This window comes from Hemibagrus wyckioides, linkage group LG04 (assembly GCF_019097595.1).
Source record: "Hemibagrus wyckioides isolate EC202008001 linkage group LG04, SWU_Hwy_1.0, whole genome shotgun sequence".
In the NCBI taxonomy this organism is placed as follows: domain Eukaryota; kingdom Metazoa; phylum Chordata; class Actinopteri; order Siluriformes; family Bagridae; genus Hemibagrus; species Hemibagrus wyckioides.
The window spans coordinates 7,470,554-7,484,280 of NC_080713.1; the positions used below are offsets into that span (position 1 = coordinate 7,470,554).

The window sequence follows — 13,727 nt, forward strand, 5'->3', positions numbered from 1 at the left end:
CACTTCTTTTGTGTACAACAGGTTCCAGGTACAAAGAATTAAGTGTTATGGTGCACACAACCAAAAAAAAAGTGATGTCCACGTATGTGGACGCCAGGCTGTGGGAGGTTAATTTCGCGTAAAGTTAAACGTATAGCGAGAAACGGGGGGGGGCGTGGTTAAGTACTACTGGGCGTGTCGGATGATAATTGTTGACCCCGCCTCCTTCTTTGGGGCGACTAGCTGCCTGAACTTGAACACTGACGGCTAGAGAAGGCTGCGACCGTGACCACAGCCGGCGGAGATAAATCCGGAGGTCGACTGTGTTGAGTTTGTTTGCTTGCTTGCTTGCTTGCTTGCTTGTTTGCTGTATTCGTTTTACGTCACCGGTATTGTTCAGTCATTCAGGACATCGTATAGGTAATTAACACCGACAAAAAGAAGAAAAAAGCCGTGTGCACAAAAAGCTGATAATGTCCAGGCGCAAACTTGGAAGCCGACCGCAGCACCTGAGCGTGATTCAAGGTAAGCTTGGGGGGAAAAAAAAACAACAACAAAACTTTGGCCACGTCTCAAACTGCTACACGTTAGTAAATCTCCAATAGCGGTAGACACGTGTACGATGCTAAAAAGCCCTGTAGAGTACGATTGTAAACACATACACTGTTGACATGCTATTTTTGTAACGACACCAAGCTAATATGCGGTTTTCTGCTGCAGCGAAAACTAGTCAAGATAAGTCTTACCGCCTCGTATTCACTGTGATTCCTACAGGCTACATTACTACTGAACCTTTGCGTGGAAGAGTGATGTCTAAATGATTTATCACACACATGACAAGTGTCAGAAACTTGGCATGAGGAAAGATGACAAACCCTTAACTGTTTTGAGATGGTTGAAGTAAAGCATCTTTATAGCTGGTATTTCTGATCATTATGCTGGATAGTATTAACTCTGGACCTTGGTCAGTTTTCGTCCAGTGTGGAGAACCAACACGCCTCACTTTACTTCCTTATTGCATCTTCCCGACTTTCATTATTTTCCCCTTTACCTCTGTGTAGTAGTTGCAGTTCATTAAGATATTATTACATTAAATTGCATGAGGTTTTTTTTTTTTTTTAGATTTTTGTAGACAGTGGTGCGTTTAAAATGTTTATTATTTTTACCTCAGGAAAGACACAAGTGAGTCGGTGCTTCATTAAAAAAAATGAATTAATAAATAAAAATAAAGACGCTTTAATTCGGACGTGATTGTGTTGAGAAAAAATGGCACTTAGTCAACTGGAATAAGTTTTTTTTGTTTTTTATTTTTATTTTTGCCCGGACAAACTAATAAAAGGTGATAATAATAGAAATGGTTGCCAGATTGAGCCCGCAAATCCACGTTTTTTTGTTGTTGTTTTTATAGACTATCGCAACAAAAATAATAACCCAGGCTTCAACCACTGTAACTTCTTCATTTGTACCCAATGTACATGTTCCGCAATCTAGAGCGAGAAAAACAGACCAACGGGGAATCAAAGTCAATCTGGCAACTTCGCGCGCCTTTACCTGACCGCAGGACGGTGCAGCCGCGCCTTGTGCGCAAAAGCAGCAGCAGCAGAAACAGGAAAGGTGACATTTCTGGGTAACCACGAGTACGGTCCTGCCCATCCTCGATGCTGTCTAGGCCTGCAGATGGCATCAGGCAAGGGGCATTATGTCCAGATCTGTGAGAGGCAAGAACTCTTGCTTAAGTGTCACCTGCATCCATCCTCCATCAAGGACAGAGATTAGAGATGTTCCTCGCACTGCAAAGACAGTTATTTTTTAGAAGTTTGTATGCATATTCACTGTGGTTACAGCATGTGGCAAGGTGATATGAGCTGAGCTGAGGTTTATTTATTAACTGTATTTCAGTTTGATTTCTTGCTCCTCATCAGCAAAGGTGCCTCTGGATCTGGAGCATACATCTGCTCACCAACTTCTGTAACTATTTCCAATTGCCAGTTGCCAGCGTGGTCTAATTACAGTGTCGCACAGTGAGCCCTACTTGATTCTGCTAACACTTTGGCTTTCGTGACAAATTAACAGTGCTCTTGTGTTGCGCATGAGCCTGAAAGCCACCTTAGTAAACACAGAGAACTTGTGAGAACATGCAAAAGGTGACTTGAGCGTGCACTATGTGTAAAGTGTCAATGTGTTGAAGCGGTTGGTAAGTGTCGTTGCTGTGTGCAGTAGCTGAGTGAGAGTGTTTCCTGTCTGAAAGCAGGCCGAGTGGCGGAGACGCAGGAAGTGGCCAGCATCTGCTGACCAGACAGTGTCCGACTGAGGGTGCCAGATAAGCACACTCCATGGGCTTGTAGAGAAGCGAAAGTAACACTTGATTAGACACAAACATTCAAGTTAAGAGCTATTTGAAAGATGGGTTAAGCTGAAAAGGCTTAAGCAGGTCATTCTGAGCTGCAGGGGTATACATGTGACTGTAATGTGAGGGAGACAGTGGCTGTTTGCTGAAAGTTCTTAAGGACTTTATTGATCTATTCTATAGTTAATATTGTCATTAGGTCACTTGACCATGTTTAATAGAGTTTTGTACCTCGATTGGTGCATTCAGAGCAGCCGGCAATTCAATATGATCAACATAGAGTTGTTTTGATACTTACATAAATAGATACAGAGAATGTGTGATTGTGCAAACTGCTCACTCTTAACAGAAACGTCGGCCCTGAGAAGTAGGAAGCGACACCAGATTTGGTGGTACCGATGGGCAGAGAAGCCACACCTCATTTACATGGACTGACAGGTCTGACAATAGCCATGCCTCCATTATTGTCACTAACAGGCATCAAAGCCATGCCTCTTTTATTTGGACTGACAGGTCATAGAAGCCACACCTCCTTTACTAGAAATTAGGCCTGTTTTATGGTTTCTTTCAAACATGTTTTGGAACCTGGGGGAAAACACATTCGTGTAGGGGGTTTACGAGGCACATCATAAGTCACGTGAGTTATGACCACCACTGCAGCCGTTCACCTATAGGGCTGTATGTGGTCTCAGTATCAGAAGTCACAGTGCAGGTTTCTGAGAGTGTTGTGGGTCAGAACTACAACATCAGTCTTCGATAAATAGACATAAGCATGAATGTTTTTTTAACCTATCATCTCTTTCTACTTGTTCAGTGCTAATTTAAACTCTAGTGACAGCTCAAGTCTTCATGCAGTTTTGCATTATCACCCATGCAGTTCGCTAAAAGTAATGTATGAAGGTGTGCCTTCACCTGTAACTAGTTCCTCTTTCTCGTCTGCCTTGTTTGATGGACAGACTACAAATAGCCAAGAAGTTTGTTTTGGGCAGGACTCAGAAGCATTGCTGATCAATCTGCCTTGACAGCACAGAGACACTTGATGGGGCAGAGTCAGTGTAAAAATGAAAACGTGAAAGTGTGAAAGAGATGCGCACTGTGAGGGGGAAAAAAAACACCACTGCTTGTATTACATTTCCGTATAAGAGTAAGACAGTAATAGGTATTTAGTGCTAATAATAAATATACAGTACGTGAAATATGTGAGCAATACAAACGACACATGGATTGAAATAATTTCTTAACCACTGAATTAGTGCAGCTGTTTTGTCCTGTTAAAACAGATGCACCTATTGAGTCATGATGATTGTAGGTGACAGTGCCAAGGGAAGTAGGGGGTAAGTTGAATGGCCTAGGGAACAAAAGTGTTCAGTTCCTGTCTAGGACTCAACTATTAGGTTGTGTTAGCAGTAAAGTGGTGTGTAGGATAAGGGGAAACAATGACCCGTTTAAAATGACCTGTATTTGTGCTTGTGATCTGTCCTTCAGATGATCCAGAGCCCAGCGTGACTCCGAGCTCACCCTGCTCTCCTGATCACGTCGCTGAAGGCAGCGATCTACTGACATGCGGTCAGTGTGGTCAGGCTTTCCCTCTGGCACACATCCTCACCTTCATCCAGCACAAGCAGGGAGGATGTAGCCGCACCAGGGCCGGCCCGCTGGACCACACGCCTCAGTCTCCAGCCAATCACGCATTCCGACATGGCCCAGGCGTGCAGCTGAAGACAGACTACGTGGAGCTGAAGAGGACAACAGGCAGGCGTTGGGAAGAAGAACCAGGTGTGAAGGCGGAGCCTAACCGATCAGGTGAGGTCTGGGTGTTAATTAATGTCAATCTTTTTATTGTCCTCCCGTTTAACGAACATGCCCCCAGTCCGTCTCATTAGGTCACCGTTGCTGCGGCGCTGAGGCCTCTGTGAGTTAGAGACGCTGACGCTAATTGTATGGAAGGGATAGGCAGTAGGGCTACACACTCTCTCTTGCATAAACACACACGCACGTTTGTACACACCCAGGGGGTAAAGGGAAAGCGGCGCACACCTGAGCATCTCCTTGGCTCGGTCTCTCAGGTGAAATGTCCAGGTAAACAGAGAGCAGCCAGGCCATGCAACAGCACAAGTCCCAAAGTAGTGTACACACACACACACACACACACACAGAGCTCCCACTTAAGACTGTTCAGCAGTAATATGGCACTTAAATGAGTGGTTTGGTGACAAAAAAACATGTAATTTACACATTTTTTCCACATTTAGCCAAAGCCAATTTGGTGTCCAGATTTAATTTCTTTATTTTTTAATGGCAGTCTATCTTTCCCAAATGTTTTATCTCTATATATCCATGCCCAAATCATTACATACTTGCTCAAAACTTTATCTTGAACTACACTAGTCTGAAGGCTTAAATAAAAGCTTCTGTACAGTAGGAGGTTCATAGTTCATATTTTCTAAATTACATATAGAGTTACATTTAAATTTTTCAGCTTCCTGGTTTACCTGTTCAAGGTGTTGCCTGGAAGGTGGAATGATACCCGATTGTGCTAAGGCTAAAAAATTCTAGTTGTCCAAGATGGATGAACTGCATGCGTTTATCCACAGGCTGAGGTTTTGTTTAATTTTGCTTTGTTGTAGGTCATACCTTGTGTTAAATACTACAGGTCTGTGTGACATTGAGGAACTGGAAAGGACACGGATTAGTGTTTTTACATGTTGTCCCCGTGTCCATGTGGCTCTTTTCCCAGTTCTCCGGTTTCCACCGGTCTTCCCCTAGTATGTGGATTGGCTACATTTAGTTGCTCCAAGGTGCAAAAGAGTCTTTCTGTGTGTGTGTTTGTGTGTCTGTGTATCTCTGTGTCGGCCTGTCAGTGTGTGTGTGTGTGTTTCTTTCTGTCTGTGTGTGGTGCCTTGTGATGTGCTTGCGAAGTTATGCTTCAGCAGTTAATAATGAAAATGAATGAATAAATAGAGGAGGATTTTTTTTTTTTGCATCAGACTCAGAACTCTTAGGGCAAAAATTAAGGAAATGAACTTCAGACAGCAAACATGTCCAGGCTGCTCGTCTGCATCTGAGGTAAAGGAGAGCATTTTGCTGAACTGGCCCTTTAGATGAAAATTCTTTTGGCAACCTTAACCGACCCAAGTAATAAAAATCTGTCAATCCTAGAACAACTGACGGGTCTGAATTTGCATATTCTCCATCATTCTGCAAAACCCAGATGTTGGCCAACTTGTTTTGCGCCTTCCAGCACGAGAGATTCTTTTGCTCGGCTTGAGTCATGCTGTCCAATCAAAGAGGATTAAGTAAAGTTCAAACATTTCTGCAGCCTTATACTCAGTGCCTTGTTTGCTGATGTTCCCTACTTCTTCTTCTTCGTCTTCTTTTTTTTCCCCACATCATAACGACAGTAATGAACATTTCATCTATAATCATTAACAATTTTCTGTCAGTTCTTGCACTCAGTTAGCTGCATTACTCAAAGCTTACTAGAAAAAAGAAATCAGAGGATTGAGATGATGATGATGATGATGATGATGTCCTTCTACTGTGTGTGTGTGTGGGTGGTTCGACAGTAATCTGGTAGGGTCACTAGTCTGCGCAGGTGCAACTGTTGCTCTTTATTTGTCCGCCTAGTGAACTGTGACTTCCTGTGACTTCAGTTGCACCTCGGCTGCAGCAACCCAAATCGAGATCTGCTGCTACCGTCCTTTGCTAAGCTAAGCTAACGTGGCAGTTTATTAAAGGTGACAAGTGTTCGCCGAGGGACTCGGTGGTTATGACTGATCATTATCTACAGCGCACGCACACATGCACACTGACGCGCACATGTTTGCACTTCCTTCCTTTGTGTGGAGCTCAAGGGACAGACAGCTCTGCCTCTGTCTGTCCATGGCTTTATGTCTCTGTGTGCCACAGGGTTGAGTCCCTCTTCTTTCACGTGTGTATGCCTGTATGTTAGTAAGCGTTAGTAAGTATGTTAAGGTGTTGAGGCAGGAATAAGTTCAGAAGTTTAGACTATTATAGTGATCTAGTGAGTGGCTCTCAGTGATGGTGTGTAAGTGTAAGTCTGGGTGAGCGGATGAGTGAGGGACAGCAGGACGATCTGTTCTTTCACTCTGACTCATCCACCGAAAATTCAGTTACCCCACAACAGTTTGGTGTCCCTCTGCCAAGTGCAAGCGTGTGATTTTACCACACGCCTTGACCTGTGTGTGTGTGTGTGTGTGTGTGTGTGTAAGTAACCGGTGCCATGTTATGGATCATTCAGACAATACATTGATACCCTATCTTCCCCATTCTCCTTCATTCTCGTGCTCTCATTATTCTTCCCCTCTCTCTCTCTCTCTCTCTCTCTCTCTCTCTCTCTCTCTCTCTCTCTCTCCCACCTTCTCTTTTCTTCTTCCATTCCCGAGGGAGAGAAGATTCCGCCTGCTGCTCGTTAGAGCTCCCAGCCAATCTGCATTTTTAATTAGCAGTTATTGCTTCTGCTTAATATGCAAGTGCTACCCTGGGCCAAATGGGAATCCTTACAAAAAGAGTGAAGAAGAGGGAGGAAAAAAAGGGGGAGAGAGAGAGAAAGAGAGAGAGAGAGAGAGAGAGAGAGAGAGAGAGAGAGAGAAAGAGAGAGAGACACGGGTTGGGTATTGTGTTTCACTCCAGGACCTCGAGACAAAAGACCCCCCCCTTCCCTTCCTGCACCCCTCCTCTGTCTCCCCCACCCAAGGGAGAGATTTGGAGGCAGAAGGGGACTCGCACGGAGGGTTTCAAGGTGCACTCGTTGAAGTGATGTTTTTTCTAGGTTGCTTAATGTCATGTAGGGCTTTCTCTCTTTGTTCTTAAGTCAAACTTATATATATATATTTTTTTTTTTCCACCACTCCTTTTAACCTCCTTCCCTAAGGCTCAAAGGCATGTCTTCTCCTCTAAGCTCTCTCCTCTCTAGGCCTTGAGCCTTAGACAGAGGGCAGAGGGAGAGACACTTCTTAATCTTCTCACCCCTCAACCCCCCTCCCAATAAAATACAGAAGGATTTTGACTTGAGGAGACATGAAAGAGGCTTATACCATTCAGCCTTGAGCCCTTTGGCAGCCAAAAAAAAAATTAAATGCATTATTTTATTTTTTTTTCCTTCAATTTTTGGGATCCTGTTTCCCCATTTTGATTTATGCAGAGAGGCCCCATTTATCAAGCAGGCTGACTCAGGGTTCATTTGCATAAAGCCTTCGTTTCGCCTCGTTCCGCTAATTAGCAATTTGCTGCTTAATTGGTGAGTGGCTCTCATGAAAAAGAGACAAAGCGCACCATATATTCGAAGATATCCTCAGACCTCTTTTCTGCTAGCTTCAGTCTTTGTCCTTGTCACACTCTCCTGTGGGCACACCTAGCAACCTTGACCCTGGCAAGGTTACTGACGCTTTGCCTAAGTGTGTCCTCTTTGCCTCTGTCTCCAACCTACAAAGACGAAACTGTATACGTGATTTAGTTTTTCCCTGTTTCTCTCTCTCTCTCTCTCTTATTTTTTAAAGTAAAGACTCGCTGTCACACATACATACCATTTCAATTATTATAGCTCTGGCTGTAGCATGCCCTACTTTTCACGTTTGCCGTTAAACCTGTTTCTGCCCTGCACAAACGAAATTACATTACATTCTGCGAGTTATGGGCGGCTTCTTCTGACGTCCTTTCATTTTCATGCTGCAAACTGTCTCGTGCATTATCACAATACATTCTCGTACATGACCTTAGGCAGAAAGGGATGTCATTTTCTTACTGGACTAGCCATGCCTGTTCTGGTGGCCCCTGTTTTGCATTTTCATTTTATTTCATTTTACCTGTATGCCAGAGTTCAGTGTAAATTTGAATTTGTGCTTTGGATAATTTAAAGTTCTTAGCACTCGAACTTAGAAGAACTAAATACAGATAGACAGACGAGAAAAAAGGTAAACATTAAACAGTCTGTTTTTAAAAATTTCCAGACATGGTGCGTCTGCAAAAAAGGGATCTGTGAATATGGACGGTTCAAATACAAATGAAAAATGATCCCCCAACTCTACACACCATAACTGTCGCCTTTGGTTGAGGGGTCTTGTATATCCTGCATTTGTTGGTTGAAATTTAATTAGCTCTCGGATTTTATGACGGATTAACGCACGGTCAGTGCAAACTCGGATCTCCGTTCCTTACGTCAAACCCTCTGCAGTGATGATTTCAGACTTTTCTAACGTGTAGGGTGACCTTAAAACCAACTCTATTCAAATAATCTCTGTGTAATTTCTGTTGCAGATGAGCCATCCAGTTTTACCTGCCTGGTGTGTGAGTGTGTGTTGCCTAGTGCATGGGCTCTACTCCAACACGCCCAGTACACACATTCCCTGAGTCTCTACCAAGTCGAGACCGGTCACCCCCAAAAGCCCAAAACAGCGGCCATGATGGATCCACGCCACCTGGGTGCCACACTGGCCTCCGCCTTCCACGCTTCCGCTGCCATGAAACGTTTACCACGCTCCCATCAGCCCCAGAGCCATGCCCCAATGTCAGGACAACGAGATCTTCAGAGCCTGAACTTCTCACTGTGTCTGCAACGGCTGGCAGAGGTGAGCGTTGGGAATGGAGGAGTCGTGCCCTCGCCCTCTCCATCGCCACCCGCCGCTTCTCCTTTTCCTCACTCTACCCCTCCATTGCTAGGCGCCTTCTCCTGTGAGGTCTGTGGCCAGAATTTCCAGTCCTTGCGCAGCCTCTCTGCTCATCGGCGCACACATGCCACTGAGAAGCCTTACCATTGTGCTGTGTGCCAGCTATCATTTGGCCAAAGTGGAGAGCTAGCTCGACACATGAGGAGCCACCGAAAAGCTGCGGAAAGTTCATTTAAAGTGTCAGAAAGCTCATTAAGACTGCCACATCTTGTCGCTGCCACCGCAAACGAGGAGAGGAAAATCCCAATCAGGTTTTCTCAGCAGGGATATGGGGATAGTGTGCATCAGGAAGGTGACCCTGCAGGCACAGGTTTGATCTTGTTGGCATCCCAGCCGGGAGGAGTCAACCGCAACTTTCCAAGGTACTATCCCCTTCAAGCCGAGGTAGACGAGGAGGTACAGGTAGAGCCGCAGCATCCTTCACCCTATGGCAGCCCCTCAGAGGGCTCTCTGGACAGCGGAGAGACTGGCGAGAGCGGCATCGCCAGCGGAAACTGTACTCCCAAGAGGCCTGAGCGTGACAACGAGAGAGAGGGTGAGGTGGAGGCAGAAGTGGAATGCGTGGATGTTGTGCAAGATTGGCCACAGGACAACGAAAGACGGCAGTCTGCCGGTCGCAAAAAGAAAGAAGAGGCATGTGAATACTGCGGTAAACGATTCCGCAACAGCAGCAACCTGACTGTGCATCGAAGGAGCCACACAGGTGAACGGCCTTACCGTTGCGGATTGTGCAGTTATGCTTGTGCCCAGAGCAGCAAGCTGACCCGCCACATGAAGACCCATGGCACCCGTGGCACCCGTGCCCCCTTCCAGTGCCAGCTCTGCTCTGTGCCCTTCACCGTCTATGCTACACTGGAGAAGCACCTGAAGAAGACACATGGTATTAGCCATGCCACGGTCGGAGCCTACAGCCAGAACACACACTCTTTAAGCCCTCCACTTGGATATACCAACCTTGCCATTAAAATGGAAGATGATCCCACTATCGAGCACTCCGATGGCCCAGTCCAAACCAGCAAAGAGTTGTCCGAAACTCTCAAAGAAGAGGATTCCGAAATGATGGTCACCACTGATGGTGCTCCCTCACCCAGTCCTGAAGATGCCAGCCATAACATAGAGTTGAGTCTTGCTCCAAGCACTGCCTGAACATTTGAGGAATCCTTCAGGATTCATACTGACCACTGCCAGCACACCAGACACTCGTATCTGATTCTACCCTGCCCCTGGTCAGCAACTCCCTCAGTAACTGACACACCGAAACTCATCTGTTGGTGAACACGAGCCACGTTCTGGGGCATGTAGTTGATCAGCTATCCTAGATCAGATAACAGTCAAGTGCCTACATGTAGACAACTGTGACCATTCCTGTAAGGATTCAGGACTCTGTATGATATTTTGAATTGTTTTGCACTCATTACGGTGAGTGATTTGACTCGTGATTGTCCAGTCTGTCCAGGACTATAGAAGAAGACAGGTGTATCAGCCTAAAGCATCAATAACCACGAAAGATCAAAATTGTCTGTATATGGTTCTTATTAGTTTTTTTGTTATAAGATTCTTAGATGTTGGTTATTTGTAAAGAGCTCTGTTTGTTACGAGAGATTACACACTCAATTTTAATGGCTCTTAAAGTGAAATTGATGTGGGAAGTAACATTTTTGTAATGCTCTCTTTCCCCACCGTTTTTGAAATATACTGGCAATGGGTTTTTTTGTTGTTGTTGTGTTTTGATTTTTGTTGTTGTTGTTGGTTTCAGCTAAAAAATTCTTTTTAAACTTGGAAGTTTAATCTGTGTCCTGAACACTGGACCTTAATTTTTGGGATATTGTTTATAAATAGCACAGTTTGGGTATGTGGCAATGAGCATCAACAATCATAACACAGATTCCTGTGTTCTCGAGCATGCATGGCAATGTCTTAGGGATCTTTTTGTAAATGTATCTGAAGTCAGCGCTTACACGTTCTGTGCATTGTAACCTATTTGTCTCGAAACCTCTAGCTGCTCTTCTATGCATAAAGCTTCATTTTATATCTCAAAAGAAACGGGTGTCTCTACGCTATGTAGTCTGTATTGCTGTTTACAGATGAATGTTCTGTTTACAGGTTATGTTTGTTTAACTGCATGCCATGAACTGTTAAGCTTTTCTTTAGCCCTGTGTCTTTTTCTTGGGTGCTGCATGTTGTGTGAGTGCACAAACGAAAAACCTCGCTTCAGAGGAATGACTGGGTGGGGAACAGCACTGACCTGTTGCCTGGAGAACCTGCTGTGTGAGCACTTGCGTGTGTGTGTGTGTGTGTGTGTGTGTGTGTGTGTGTGTGTGTGTAAATATACATATGGGTTGAAACATGTCTTATTGTATGTATGCAGAAAAGTTTTATTAGTTTATTTTCTCCAATTATCTATGTCTGTCTGTAATCTGTCAGGGAACTGTTTGTTTTCTTTTACGTAAAAAATACAGTTCTGACTATTTGAATATAGACAAATGTGAAAGGCTGTTGGGCACGACAGTGTCCACCACTTCAGGGAACGACACGCTGTACATAGAGATCTTCACCCTCCCTAATATTGATGATCCACTTTGTTTGCTTCATTTGGATTGATTTCATTTATATCTGTTATGTATGTGTAATATGTTCCCCTAGCATTCCATGGGAAGCACATGCCTTTGTTATTTTGTTATTCTGTGCCTGTGCAGGTGAATATTAAAAAGACTGATGCAAAGTCAAAATCGTCAGTGTGTGTGTGTTTGCAATGGAATGGAACCTGCCGCTACTTGTTTGAGAGTACATCAAGAATTCATCCATGTTTGGACTGGAGAGCTCTTCTCCCAGCTTACTTCCTTTGAATTGTGTTCGGACTCAAAGGTCATTCAGAAAGGCTACACCTGTATTTGCGTGTGTTCCAATAAGCATACTTTTCCGCTGATGATAAACAGTGGGCTGTGAGGAGAATCAGCACCAACTTGTTAACTTTCTACTCAAAGTTTGACTAAGCTGTTTAAATGTATTATAATCAGTAGCCGGTTTATTAGATATGCCTACATGATAGCTCATAGAACAGCAATAACACATTAGAGTGTGTATTGGTTATAGATTATATACATATACAGTGAGTGGGAAGAATAAGTAGATGCTAGTTTTTGTTTTTAAATGTACTTTCCACTTCAGGTCATGCAATATCTTAATAAATAAATAAATAATAATAATGAATATATTTTTATAAATTTATATGAGGATGGTCCTTTCCTGTTCAACATTTCTGCTCACCAGTGCACAAAGCAAGGTCCATAAAGACATGGAACAGCTAGTTCGGTGTGGAGGAACTTCACAGAGTCCTGACCTCAACCCCATAGAACACCTTTGGGATGAATTAGAGCAGAGACTGCGAGCCAGGCCTTCACGTCCAACATCAGTGCCTGACCTCATAAATGCGCTTCTAGTGGAATGGTCAAAAATTCCCCTAAACCTTGTGGAAAGCCTTTCCCAGAAGAGTTGAAGTTGTTATAGCTGCAAAGGGCAGGCCAACTCCATATTACATTCATGTGCATGTAAAAGCAGCCGTCCCAGTTTTGGCCTGGCTCACAGTCTCTGCTCTAATTCATCCCAAAGGTGTTCTATCGGGTTGAGGTCAGGACTCTGTGCAGGCCAGTCAAGTTCCTCCACACCAAACTCGCTCATCCATGTCTTTATGGACCTTGCTTTGTACACTGGTGAGCAGTCATGTTGGAACAAGAAGGGGTCATCCCCAAACTGTTCCCACAAAGTTGGGAGAATGAAATTGTCCAAAATATCTTGGTATGCTGAAGCATTAAGTGTTCCTTTCACTGGAACTAAGGGACCAACCCTAACCCCTAAAACACTTGAATTCAATGATTTAGAGGGGTGTCCCAAAACTTTTGGCAATATAGTGTGTATATATATATATATATATATATATATATATATATATATATATATATATTGGACAAAGCTATAGAGCTATAGCAAAGATGTTACATATCCCTGTCAGTACATGAAAAAGTAAAAGTTCAGTTCAGTACACAGTGTTTCCAGAGAAACAAGATATTTCAAACAAAAGTCCTTCATCGGCTGTGGTGCAAAGCAAAGCACTTCTGCAGCTGTTGTGTACGGTACACACATCTTTACAATTTTCTCTGAAATGGATTACATTCATTTTTCCCTCATAAATCTGCAAAAAAAAGTCAGGCTCTTTACTCTATCCATTGTTAAACCACCTTTGACAGTAATTACAGTCTTTTTAAATCTGATGCTATGAGCTTGGCACACCTGGATTCAGTGATATTCTTTGTCCTCTTTGTAGAACCTGCAGGTCTTCCAAGAAATATACAACTGTGTTAGGGTAAAGATATGTCTAGACCATTTAAGGATGTTCACCGACACGTCCTGAAGCCGTTGATGTCTCGGTGTGTTTCAGTCACATGAAGGTTAAATTTGGACCTAGGTTCTGAGGTTCAGATCACTTGTGTTATGATCTGTTTATGTAACACTTGGCATTCAGGCCAAAGATTTCAAACTTGGATGGAACCACAGAACATTTGCCAAAGACATGTTGACTTTATATTGAAGGTACACACATGATGTGCTATATAAGAAGCTTTCCTAGATGCGGATAATGATGATAAATTTGTTCCTGTATTAACTCATTAGGTAGCTCACCATAGTGTATGTTATCACATTAATTTAGCTGGCACTCC

At 43.7% G+C, this 13,727-nt stretch overlaps 1 protein-coding gene across 2 annotated transcripts; it reads left to right on the forward strand.

Moving 5' to 3' along the window:
- Positions 1-216: 216 nt before the first annotated feature.
- On the forward strand, positions 217-11,742 carry znf296 (zinc finger protein 296). Of its 2 annotated transcripts, XM_058388176.1 has the most exons (4): positions 217-504; positions 2,676-2,764; positions 3,812-4,129; positions 8,603-11,742. In XM_058388176.1, exons 2-4 carry the CDS (start codon positions 2,725-2,727, stop codon positions 10,156-10,158), a joined length of 1,914 nt encoding a protein of 637 aa, XP_058244159.1. In that variant the 5' UTR covers positions 217-504; positions 2,676-2,724; the 3' UTR covers positions 10,159-11,742. The 2 variants fall into 2 exon arrangements, with proteins under 2 accessions (XP_058244159.1, XP_058244158.1); XM_058388175.1 differs by lacking the exon at positions 2,676-2,764 and having other exon boundaries at positions 218-504.
- Positions 11,743-13,727: the final 1,985 nt, after the last annotated feature.